This window comes from Bombina bombina, chromosome 4, assembly GCF_027579735.1.
Source record: "Bombina bombina isolate aBomBom1 chromosome 4, aBomBom1.pri, whole genome shotgun sequence".
Taxonomy (NCBI): domain Eukaryota; kingdom Metazoa; phylum Chordata; class Amphibia; order Anura; family Bombinatoridae; genus Bombina; species Bombina bombina.
The window spans coordinates 931,881,666-931,894,848 of record NC_069502.1 but is presented as its reverse complement, the minus strand read 5'-3'; the positions used below and the strand labels follow the sequence as shown (position 1 = coordinate 931,894,848).

The following is a 13,183-nucleotide window of genomic DNA, read 5'->3' as shown; positions in this document are numbered from 1 at the left end:
CTTTGGTACCACCAATACAGACATAACCCAAGAGTAGGCCTTCTATGGCGTTCAGCTTCTGACAATTTAATAGCTCCTACTTCCATGGGTTCCACAGACTCAGGAGATTGGGAATTTATTATTAGAAAGACTTGAGGTTCGAGTAGGAGGACGAAAAGAAGATTTAACAAAGGATCTCTCGATTCCTATCTCTCTCCAGAAGGACGTTCAGAATGCCGGGGGCGTCAAGAGTAATACATAAATTGATAAGACCCTCCAATGAATCAGGGAGTTCCCGAAATACAAGTTCATCCTTAAGGCGTTCGCAAAGTCCTTTGCGAAAGGCTGCCCGTAAGGCTCCATGGTTCCAATCAGTTTCTGCGGCTAAAGTCCTGAATTCAATAGCATATTGAGCTACCGAAAGGGATCCCTGTCTCAGATCCAACAATCCTGCCTCTGCAGACCTCCCAGGCTTGTCAAAAACAGAAGAAAAAATGGACACAAATAATTCCACATCCTGTAGTAACGGATCATTCTTCTCTAAAAGAGGGGACACCCAGGCTAGAGCCTTACCCTTCAAGAGGGAAATAATAAAGGTGATTTTGGAAGTAGAATTGGAAAAAACTTGAGGACTGTTTGTGAAGTGTAAACGACACTGATTAAGGAATCCACGGCATTCTTCAGGATTACCGTCATATTTATCTGGAAGTGGGATTCGTGGTATATTCTGTCCAACAGTTTTGAGGTGGATTAAAGGCAGCATTGGTGCTAGTAGCAGTGGCAGCAGGAGTCACCGTCGCTTAAGATGGAGCGGAGAGGTTATGTAGCAGAGCAGTAATCTGGTCAAGCTTGGAATCCAAAGATTGCAAATGAGCAGAATGATTTCCTAGAAGTTGCCCTTGTAGAGCCACAGCCCTGGATAACGCATCAGGTCCATATTATGGCCCGTTTGTACTGTCAGGTTAGGAAATGTCCAGAAGAAGACCCAAATGCTAGGGCGAACTTAAACAACACCCTTGCACTCTGAGTTTAATCCAGGACGTGACCCCACGACAACCTCCAAAAAACAAAGTACTCACTATATGGAGCAGGGTTAGCCTGTGCCAAAGTATTCATGATATCAGCCAGATAGACTTCTGAATAAGGAACTGGTTTCAGGAAATGTCTTCCACAGAATCAGGACGAGCAGGGATAGTCCACTTATACTCAGACAGAAGAAGGGTAAAACAGGAAACAGTTAATAATGCAGGAGTAGGTCATTTGTTATCAGGCAGTCTGAGGGTTAACACTGTGTAGACAGTCTTTGCAGAGTATGCAACAGGTAATCAGGCAGTTTGAGAGTTAACACTGTGTAGACAGTCTTTGCAGAGTATGCAACAGGTAATCAGGCAGTTTGAGGGTTAACACTGTGTAGACAGTCTTTGCAGAGTATGCAACAGGTAATCAGGCAGTTTGAGAGTTAAAACTGTGTAGACAGTCTTTGCAGAGTATGCAACAGGTAATCAGGCAGTTTGAGAGTTAACACTGAGTAGACAGTCTTTGCAGAGTATGCAACAGGTAATCAGGCAGTTTGAGAGTTAACACTGAGTAGACAGTCTTTGCAGAGTATGCAACAGGTAATCAGGCAGTTTGAGAGTTAACACTGAGTAGACAGTCTTTGCAGAGCATGCAACAGGTAATCAGGCAGTTTGAGAGTTAACACTGAGTAGACAGTCTTTGCAGAGCATGCAACAGGTAATCAGGCAGTTTGAGAGTTAACACTGTGTAGACAGTCTTTGCAGAGTATGCAACAGGTAATCAGGCAGTTTGAGAGTTAACACTGTGTAGACAGTCTTTGCAGAGTATGCAACAGGTAACCAGGCAGTTTGAGGGTAAACACTGTATAGTCAGAAATTGCAGAATTAACAACATGTAATCAGGTAGTTTGAAGGTTAACACTGTGTTGTCAGAACTTGCAGAGATGGCAACAGGTAAGCTGGTAGTTTGAAGGTTAACACAGATTAATCAGTACTTGTTGAGATTGGCAACAGGATATTAAGTAGTTTGAAAGTTTACACTGAATAATTGTATTTGCAGAGTTTGGAAACAGGTAAACATGCAGATTGAAGGTTTCACAGAAATAACAGTATTTGAATAGTTTGGCAGTTCACAGAGTAGTCAGTATTTTTGCAGGGTTTGCAGCAGGTAAACAGGAAGTTTGAAAGTTTCACAAAACAAACAGTACTTGCATTGTTTGGAGACAGGTAATCAGGAGGTTGAAGGTTAATCCAGCATAGTAAATCCTTGAAGAGATTGGCAACAGAAAAGCAGCAGTTGGAGAGATTCCTCAGCGAATTCCTATCAGAAGCACAAAGTTAAAACAAACAAACTGGCACTGAGAAACAGGAAGCCCAGAATAAAAAGCCTGGTTGTGACATCATCAGGAAGGGGTGGCTCAGACACCTGTCAATCAAGCACACAGAGAGGACTGCAGAGCTTCCCAGCAGCCGAGCGTGACAATATATATATACAGCCATAACAACTAAAGCTCTACTCTGCTTATACAAAGTTTGTGCTCCTTTCAATTTACTTGCTTATTCACAAGACCTGCTCCGGTGTGCTATTTAAAGAGACAGTACAACTAGAAACATCAAGCTGTTCTCTCTCTTCTTTTTTGTACAAACAACCACTCCTGCATAATCCCTCAAATTAATTGCAGGCAGGTATATAAAGGAAGTTAGTGTTGCTTATTAGTGACCATAAAAGACTTTTATAAGTACTTGCAATTCTACACTGATTCCTATCTGTGAGGCAATAACAGATCTGAGAAATCCAGTGTGCTTTGATTTGCTGTGCTTGCATTAACAGCAACTTACCTAAGTTTATTATATTTCACCTCAGACTGCTGGTCTATGCTGTCATATAGCCCAATTGTCTTGGTGATACAAATATACTTTTTTTTCATCTGCAGTGTGATCCTCCCAAGAGTTGAAACCTAAGTTTTCTCAAGAGTTTTACAAGAACCCTAGACCCTGTTCCTGTACTGGAACTATCACTCCCAGGTCGGAAAGATCCTGAACACTTTCAAGAACACCTCTCTATTTAGCTGGTCTGCAGATAATCTTGAGAGGTGAAACCTGCCCCTGGGAGGAAAAGTCTTGAACTCTAACTTGTACCCTGGGATACGATGTCCACAGCCCAAGGGTCTGGGACATCTCGTATCCATGCTTGAGAGAACTGAGAAAATCTGCCCCCCACTTTATCCGATCCCGGATTGGGGGCAACCCGCCAGCTGCGGGTTTCTTTGAAAGCTTACCCTTGTTCCAAGACTGATTGGACTTCCAAGAAGGTTTACAAATGTTCCTTATGAGAAGAATCATACACCCAAAACTTCACCTCCTCCTTGCACCGCAGGCAAAGAGAATGACTGGAGTTTGTGAGAAGGGAAGTGATACTTAAAGGGACACAGAACCCAATTTTTTTATTTCATGAATCAGATATAGCATGCAATTTAAAGCAACTTTCTAATTTACTCCTATTATCAAATTTTCTTTGTTCTCTTGCTATCTTTTTCTTTGTTCTCTTGCTAATTTTTTTGGTTTAGGACTCTGGACAGCATTTTTTTTAATTAGTGGATAAATTTATCCACCAATCAGCCTAGAACAACCCAGGTTGTTCACCAAAATGGGCCGGCAATCTAAACTTACATTCTTGCATTTCAAATAAAGATACCAAGAGAATGAAGAAAATTTGATAATAGGAGTAAATTGAGAAAGTTGCTTAAAATGTCATGCTCTATCTGAATCACGAAATAAAAAATTTGGGTTCAGTGTCCCTTTAACAGCTTAGCTGTGGTGCTCTTTGCCTCCTCCTGCTGGGCCAGGAGTGATATTCCCAATAGTAATTGATGATCCCGTGGACTCACCATCTCTTAGGAAAGAAATAGTATTTGCTCTTCACAATATTTCACAACAAACACTCTTCCTTAATTATAGGGGGAAAAAATAATTTAAAGCAATAAGTTCAAAAAGGACACACAGCCATGTATTTAGGAATATATTTCATACATTTAAAGATGTATCACCCTACAAAATTATATATATATATATATATATATATATATATATATATATATATATATACACACACACACACAGTGGATATAAACAGTCTACACACCCCTGTTAAAATGTCAGGTTTCTGTGATGTAAAAAAATGAGACAAAGATAAATCATTTCAGAACTTTATCCACCTTTAATGTGACCTATAAACTGTACAACTTGATTGAAAAACAAAACTGAAACTTCTAGGTGGAGGGAAGTAAAATAAAAAACTGAAAATAATATGGTTGCATAAGTGTCCACACCCTCTTATAACTGGGGATGTAGCTGTGTTTAGAATTGAGCAATCACATTCAAAATAATGTTAAATAGGAGTCAGTACACATCTGCCATCATTTAAAGTGCCTCTGATTAACTCCAAATAAAGTTCAGCTGTTCTAGTAGGTCTTTACTGACATTTTCTTAGTCACAACCCACAGCAGAGAGCTTCCAAAGCATCAGAGGGATCTCAATGTTAAAAGGTATAAGTCAGGAGAATGGTACAAAAGAATTTCCAAGGCATTAGATATACCATGGAACACAGTGGAGACAGTCATCATCAATTGGAGAAAATATGGCGCAACAGTGACATTACCAAGAACTGGACGTCCCTCCAAAATTGATGAAAAAACGAGAAGAAAAACTGGTCTGGGAGGCTGCCAAGAGGCCTACAGCACCATTAAAGGAGCTGCAGGAATATCTGCAAGTACTGGCTGCGTGGTGCATGTGACAACAATCGCCCGTATTCTTCATATGTCTGGGCCTATGGGGTAGAGTGGCAAGACGGAAGCCTTTTCTTAAAGAAAGAAAAACATCCAAGCCCAGGTAAATTTGCAAAAACACATCTGAAGTCTCCCAAAAGCATGTTGCAAAAGGTGTTCTGGTTTGATGAAACCAAAGATTAAACTTTTTGGCCATAATTCCAAAAGATATGTTCGGCACAAAAACAACACTGCATATAACCAAAAGAACACCATACCCACAGTGAAGCATTTTGGTGGCAGCATCATGCTTTGGGTGCTGTTTTTCTTCAGCTGGAACTGGGGCCTTAGTCAAGGTAGAGGGAATAATGAACAGTTCCAAATACCAGACAATATTGGCACAAAACCTTCAGGCTTCTGCTAGAAAGCTGAACATGATGAGGAACTTCATCTTTCAGCATGACAATGTCCCAAAGCATACATCCAAATCAACAAAGGAATAGCTTCACCAGAAGAAGGATTAAAGTTTTGGAATGGCCCAGTCAGAGCCCAGACCTCAATCCAATCAAAAATCTGTGGGGTGATCTAAGTGGGCTGTGCACAGAGATGCCCTCGCGTTCTGACAGATTTAGAGTGTTTTTGCAAAGAAGAGTGATCAAATCGTTGCCAAGTCAAGATGTGCCATGCTGAAAAACTCATACCCCAAAAGACTGCGTGCTGTAATATAATCAAAGGGTGCATCAACAAAGTATTAGTTTAAGGGGTGTGCACACTTATTTCAACCATATTATTTTAGTTTTTTATTCTACTTCCCCTCCACCCTAAAAGATTTTAGTTTGTTTTGCAATTGAATTGTACAGTTTATAGGTCACATTAAAGGTGGACAAAAGTTTCTGAAATGATTTATCTTTGTCTCATTTTTTTACATCACAGAAACATGACATTTTAACAGGGGTGTGTAGACTTTTTATATTATATATATATATATATATATATATATATATATATATATCTATATATATATATATATATAGTGTGCATCTATCTATAAATTGTAAAATGCGTGCATCTATTATAGAACACTATTCATGTTGTCTCTCTCATAAATATATAATATTATATATATATACACATACACACATATACCATATACTGTATGTATATATATATATATATATATATATATATACACACACATACCACACATACATACATACTTACTTAATCACCTAAAAATACCTTTAAGAACAATAGATAAAATATGCTGCAGGTATCAGTAAAACAATATTCTGTATTGCTGACCAAAGCAATGCATTGTAACAAAGATGCAAAACTGTACAATTAAAGGGACATGAAACCCCACATTTTTCTTTCATGAGTCAGATAAATAATACAATTTTAAAGAAACATTCCAATTTACTTTTATTATATTTGCTTCATTCTTTAGATATCCTTCGTTGACTGAATGGCAAAGCACCATGGGGAGCCAATCACAAGGCATCTATGTGCAGCCAGCAATCAGCAGCTACTGAGCCTATTTAGGTGTATTTTTCAACAAATTATATCAAGAGATTGAAGCAAATTAGAAAATAGAAGCAAATTGGAAATTGTTTAAATTGCACGTTCTTTCTAAATCATGAAAATGTTTTTGGGGGTTTTTATGTCCCTTTAAGGTCATGTTAAAAACTTTGAACAAGGAAAACAAAATGGACTGCTGAGAAGGGGCTTGCCTCTTAAAAGATAATAAAAAAGAGGTTTCAGATACAAAAATGTATGTTCTTACTTATCTCCTGTTATAGTTATTGTGAATCCATCATATTCTTTCCCTTGATCTTTGAGGCTGGGAACTTTTGTGTTCACTGTGAACCCATCTCGTGTTTTGCTGTTAAACTGCTTTCAAAAAGTAAGATATAAATATTATCAAAACTATTATTTTACGGGATGAACAGTTTTAACTAAATTTCTTATATTTTTATGATCAAAATGTGACTGGTTTACAGATTTAGTAAAACACCAAACCCTTTTAACTGATAACACGGGGGGAGTTAGGTGCACCTATATATCAATAATAAAGAAAAATAATATTAAAAGATTACCGAATTAACACAGAGGTGTGTATTTATAAAAGATAAAAAAGCAGACAATTTTTGTATTAATTAAAGGGACGTGGAACACAAAATTAAAAACTTTCACGATTCAGGTAAAGAAAAAAAAAAATCTAAAAAATCATTCCGATTTACTTCTAATATAAAATTGACTTTGTTCTCTTGATATCCATTGTTTAACAGCATGCCAACGTAGCCTTGTGAGAATGTGTGTGCTTGAAGCACTGTACGGCAGCGGTTTTGTAACAAGTTTATCATTTGTTGCAAACACTGCTGCAACACTGCAGCCATACAGTTCTTCAGACGCAAAGCAAGCATTCTCCTCAGCCTACCAACCTGCTTTTGCAACAGACACCTATAGAACAAAGTCAATTTGATAAGAGAAGCAAAGTGGATTTTTTTCCCTCTCAAATTCCTTGCTCTGTCAGAATCATGAAAGTTTAAATGGGTGCGTTTTAGGTCCCATTAAGGTTTTTACAGCAAATTAAATATATGAAAAATGCAATATTAAAGGGACATTAAAGTAATTTTATGTCTAAATACTTTAAAAAAAAATAATCAATGTGTTGCATAATACATTTTAAAAATATTTAAGACTGTCATTCTATTAGCAACATTTGCATTGTTTAGTAGTCCAGGTACACAACCCTTAGAAATTTCTCTTGTGTTTTAATTTATGTCCTCAGTTGTGGCCAATTATGACCAGATATAAATTGTTAATGCACATAGCCCACCAAGTAATCCCTGTGCAACATGCATGAGGGCCAGGGCTTCTGAATTCACAAAAATACAGGCTCTAGGGCCGTGGAAAAAAGTAATATTAACACATAAAGTAATCTTAATACTGTGTTAGCATAATCCAATCCATATGAAGAGGTAGAGATCTCCTAAAGACTAAATTGTAAGTGGTGACACCCACATTAAATTATATCACATCTCTTTATTTTTTTTTGTTAAGTACTGAAACTTATAATACCATGTTCAGAAAATGTTCCGTTTTCAACAAATCCGGTTTTTTAAACAACTTTCCAATTTACTTGTATTATCCAATTTGCTTCATTCTCTTGGCATCCTTTGTTGGAGGAACAGTAATGCAATAATGGGAGTTCCCTGACACATTAGGCATAGCTAATGAAAGGAGGCATATCTGTGAAGTCACCAATTAGCAGCTAGATCTTAATAGCGCATTGCTTTTTCTAAACCCCACCCAGTTATGATTTTAAGCAAAGGATACCAAAAGAATGAAGCAAATTGGATGACACAAGTAAATTTGAAATTTGTTTAAAATGGGATGCTCTATCTGAATCACAAAAGTTTTTTTTGAGTTTACTGTAAAAAAAAAAGTTATTGCTGTAGAGCGTAAACCTGACACTTGCTAACCAAATATCGCGACCACAATTAACTACTTCTCCCCAACGAAGTCAATGGAAAGTGCAAAATGAAAAAAAATCAAACACCTATGCACGCGTGCTAACCAGACAGTAGTTATTAATAGTTCACATTCCAATGTTCTTCACATACAGCACAATGTACTTTTTAATTGTAAATATAAATATATATATATATATATATATATATATACATACATACACAGTTATACCTCTATATATATTCCGATAATATTTTAAAATACATATTAACACACACACTACATATATATATATATATATATATATATATATATATATATATATATATATATACACACACATACATACCACACAGCTATACCTCTATATATATTCCGATATTTAAATACATATGAACACACACATATATATATATATATATATATATTTTTTTTATTTATTTATATTTATACATACATACACAGAATAAGCCATGGGTCCTGTAGCAACATGACTCTATTAAATACAGTAGCATTTCATAATCAACAATGCAAATGAGTAGATTTTTCTGACAAATTTCAAATTTGCTTTCATTCTCCTTCCCCTGTATCATGTGACAGCCATCAGCCAAATACAAAATGCTTATACCTATACTGTGAATTCTTCTACATGCTCAGTGCCTCAGAAAGCATGCATATAAAAAGATTGTGAAATTAAATGGATTCTTTTTATTTATTTTTTGTAAATTGCATACTCTGAATCATGAAAGATTAATTTTAACTTTAGTGTCCCTTTAAACCATCCAAAGGATTTCAAATGCAGAGATGATAGAAAGGACCAATCACAACGATTCTTTTTAATAACCAATTGAACATATTTGACCGATATATTCAGAAAAATAGAGAGTAATTGCACTCAGACTCCATCAGATAAGGCGTTGAGACAGACATGAATCAGACAAATTATTAATATATATATTTACATTGACAGATTAAATATACTGGGGACAAGAAGTAACTTTAAAGTCTAGCTTGTTAAAAGATCATAAAACATTACTGATGTAAATAAAAGAGTATGTACAGTTTTTGTATTATGAAAGCTTACCTTCATTATAGGCAAAAGATCTTCAACTTCATGAACATTTTCTAGTGCTTCTTTAACTTCTGAAAGTCCCTTTGGATTATTGGCTCTAAAAGAGAAATGTAAAACTAGGGAAATTAACAAAAAGCAAAATTTGCCTATTAAGTCTGTATATGTGTGAGGTGTCGTGGGTCACAATTCAGCCAACTTATTGCAATAAAGTATATTTTAGGGGCTTGCTGGCAATAAAGGGAAGAAAATAAAATGGACATAAAGAAGTAACAATAAAAATGGTCCAATGTGCTAAAGTATTGTATTATTGCACTATTGCTTGAATAGGACTATATGTTTAGCCATCGGATCAGAAAGGGGCTGAAAACAAAGTCAGCTTTCACAAACAATGCATTACTGCTCCTGAGCTGAACAAGAACTCATGAGCCAATCAAAAGTAATATATGTTCATAGCCACCAAACACTGGCCATGTTCAGCTCTCGACTGGCAGACCTGTTTAACTACTTTACGTAGGCTAAACACAATTTTGTTTAAGCAAAAGTTGAGTAATAAAATACTCTAGCATACAACAGAGTATTATGTAAATACCAAATATCTGTATATTTGAGTTACTGACATAAGTAATGCCACACTTTATTCAGCAGCAAACTAAATAAACATCAATGAAAAAGTTTATTATATTCTAATTATATGTTGTATGAATTAATTATGAGTTTAAAAAAATAATATTTACCCATGATATACAATGATCCGATCCTTTATAAAGCCAAGTATCTTTTTAAAATATTCCAGATATCTCATATTAATAACCTGGCCTCTAGGAAAAGAAAAACAAAACAAACAACTACAGATGACAAAAACAAATAGTTTTATATTGTAAGCACAATAATTAAAAGGGACATTAAATATTAAATAAATGCTAGAACGAATGATGTATCCAAAGCAAAGACTAGCTTGAGAATAAAATGCAGATGCATTTGTTTTAACTTATATTAGATGTTTAAATATTAAACAAAAACATAATTTATGCTTACCTGATAAATTCCTTTCTCCTGTAGTGTAGTCAGTCCACGGGTCATCCATTACTTATGGGATATTAACTCCTCCCCCAACAGGAAGTGCAAGAGGATCACCCAAGCAGAGCTGCTATATAGCTCCTCCCCTCTACGTCACACCCAGTCATTCGACCGAAAACCAAACGAGAAAGGAGAAACTATAGGGTGCAGTGGTGACTGGAGTATAATTTAAAATTTAGACCTGCCATAAAAAACAGGGCGGGCCGTGGACTGACTACACTACAGGAGAAAGGAATTTATCAGGTAAGCATAAATTATGTTTTCTCCTGTTAAGTGTAGTCAGTCCACGGGTCATCCATTACTTATGGGATACCAATACCAAAGCTAAAGTACACGGATGAACGGGAGGGACAGGCAGGATCTTTATACGGAAGGAACCACTGCCTGAAGAACCCTTTCTCCCAAAAACAGCCTCCGAAGAAGCAAAAGTGTCAAATTTATAAAATTTGGAAAAAGTATGAAGAGAAGACCAAGTTGCAGCCTTGCAAATCTGTTCAACAGAGGCCTCATTCTTAAAGGCCCAAGTGGAAGCCACAGCTCTAGTAGAATGAGCTGTAATCCTTTCAGGAGGTTGCTGTCCAGCAGTCTCATAGGCTAAACGTATTATGCTACGAAGCCAAAAAGAGAGAGAGGTAGCAGATGCTTTTTGACCTCTCCTCTGTCCAGAATAAACGACAAACAGGGAAAGAAGTTTGGCGAAAATCTTTAGTTGCCTGTAAATAAAATTTCAGGGCACGGACTACGTCTAGATTGTGCAGAAGTCGTTCCTTCTTTGAAGAAGGGTTAGGGCACAATGATGGAACAACAATCTCTTGATTGATATTCTTGTTAGTGACTACCTTAGGTAAGAACCCAGGTTTAGTACGCAGAACTACCTTATCTGAATGAAAAATCAGATGAGGAGAATCACAATGTAAGGCTGATAACTCAGAGACTCTACAAGCCGAGGAAATAGCCATTAAAAACAGAACTTTCCAAGATAACAGCTTGATATCAATGGAATGAAGGGGTTCAAACGGAACACCCTGTAAAACGTTAAGAACTAAGTTTAAGCTCCACGGTGGAGCTACAGTCTTAAACACAGGCTTAATCCTAGCCAAAGCCTGACAAAAAGCCTGAACGTCTGGAACTTCTGACAGACGTTTGTGTAAAAGGATGGACAGAGCTGAGATCTGTCCCTTTAAAAGAACTTGCAGATAAACCCTTTTCTAAACCTTCTTGTAGAAAAGACAATATCCTAGGAATCCTAACCTTACTCCATGAGTAACTCTTGGATTCGCACCAGTGTAAGTATTTACGCCATATCTTATGGTAAATTTTCCTGGTAACAGGTTTCCTAGCCTGTATTAAGGTATCAATCACTGACTCCGAAAATCCACGCTTTGATAAAATCAAGCGTTCAATTTCCATGCAGTCAGCTTCAGAGAAATTAGATTTTGATGTTTGAAAGGACCCTGAATTAGAAGGTCCTATCTCAGAGGCAGAGACCAAGGTGGACAGGACGACATGTCCACTAGAACTGCATACCAGGTCCTGCGTGGCCACGCAGGCGCTATTAGAATCACCGATGCTTTCTCCTGTTTGATCCTGGCAATCAAACGAGGAAGCATCGGGAAGGGTGGAAACACATAAGCCATCCTGAAGATCCAAGGTGCTGTCAAAGCATCTATCAGGACCGCTCCCGGGTCCCTGGACCTGGACCCGTAATGAGGAAGCTTGGCGTTCTGGCGAGACGCCATGAGATCCATATCTGGTTTGCCCCAACGTCGAAGTATTTGGGCAAAGACCTCCGGATGAAGTTCCCACTCCCCCGGATAAAAAGTCTGGCGACTTAGGAAATCCGCCTCCCAGTTCTCCACGCCTGGGATGTGGATCGCTGACAGGTGGCAAGAGTGAGACTCTGCCCAGCGAATTATCTTTGATACTTCCATCATCACTAGGGAACTCCTTGTCCCTCCCTGATGGTTGATGTAAGCCACAGTCGTGATGTTGTCCGACTGAAACCTGATGAACCTCAGAGTTGCTAACTGAGGCCAAGCCAGAAGGGCATTGAGAACTGCTCTCAATTCCAGAATGTTTATTGGAAGGAGACTCTCCTCTTGAGTCCATGATCCCTGAGCCTTCAGGGAATTCCAGACAGCGCCCCAACCTAGTAGGCTGGCGTCTGTTGTTACAATTGTCCAGTCTGGCCTGCTGAAGGGCATCCCCCTGGACAGATGTGGCCGAGAAAGCCACCATAGAAGAGAATCTCTGGTCTCTTGATCCAGATTCAGCATAGGGGACAAATCTGAGTAATCCCCATTCCACTGACTTAGCATGCACAATTGCAGCGGTCTGAGATGTAGGCGTGCAAAAGGAACTATGTCCATTGCCGCTACCATTAAGCCGAATACCTCCATGCATTGAGCCACTAACGGGTGTTGAATGGAATGAAGGACACGGCAAGCATTTAGAAGTTTTGTTAACCTGTCCTCTGTCAGGTAAATTTTCATTTCTACAGAATCTATAAGAGTCCCCAAGAAGGGAACTCTTGTGAGTGGTAAGAGAGAACTCTTCTCTTCGTTCACTTTCCATCCATGCGACCTTAGAAATGCCAGTACTAACTCTGTATGAGACTTGGCAGTTTGGAAGTTTGACGCTTGAATCAGAATGTCGTCTAGGTACGGAGCTACCGATATTCCTCGCGGTCTTAGTACCGCCAGAAGAGAGCCCAGAACCTTTGTAAAGATTCTTGGAGCCGTAGCCAACCCGAAGGGAAGAGCTACAAACTGGTAATGCCTGTCTAGGAAGGCAAACCTTAG

General features: G+C 37.9%; 1 protein-coding gene across 1 annotated transcript in view; it reads right to left on the bottom strand.

Annotated features, from left to right (window-relative positions):
• Positions 1-13,183, bottom strand: part of TTC13 (tetratricopeptide repeat domain 13) — a 259,316-nt gene that overhangs the window by 52,276 nt on the left and 193,857 nt on the right. Inside the window, 3 exon segments of the mRNA XM_053711897.1 lie at positions 6,543-6,652; positions 9,318-9,402; positions 10,040-10,121. Of these exon segments, the coding sequence (XP_053567872.1) occupies positions 6,543-6,652; positions 9,318-9,402; positions 10,040-10,121 (277 nt within the window).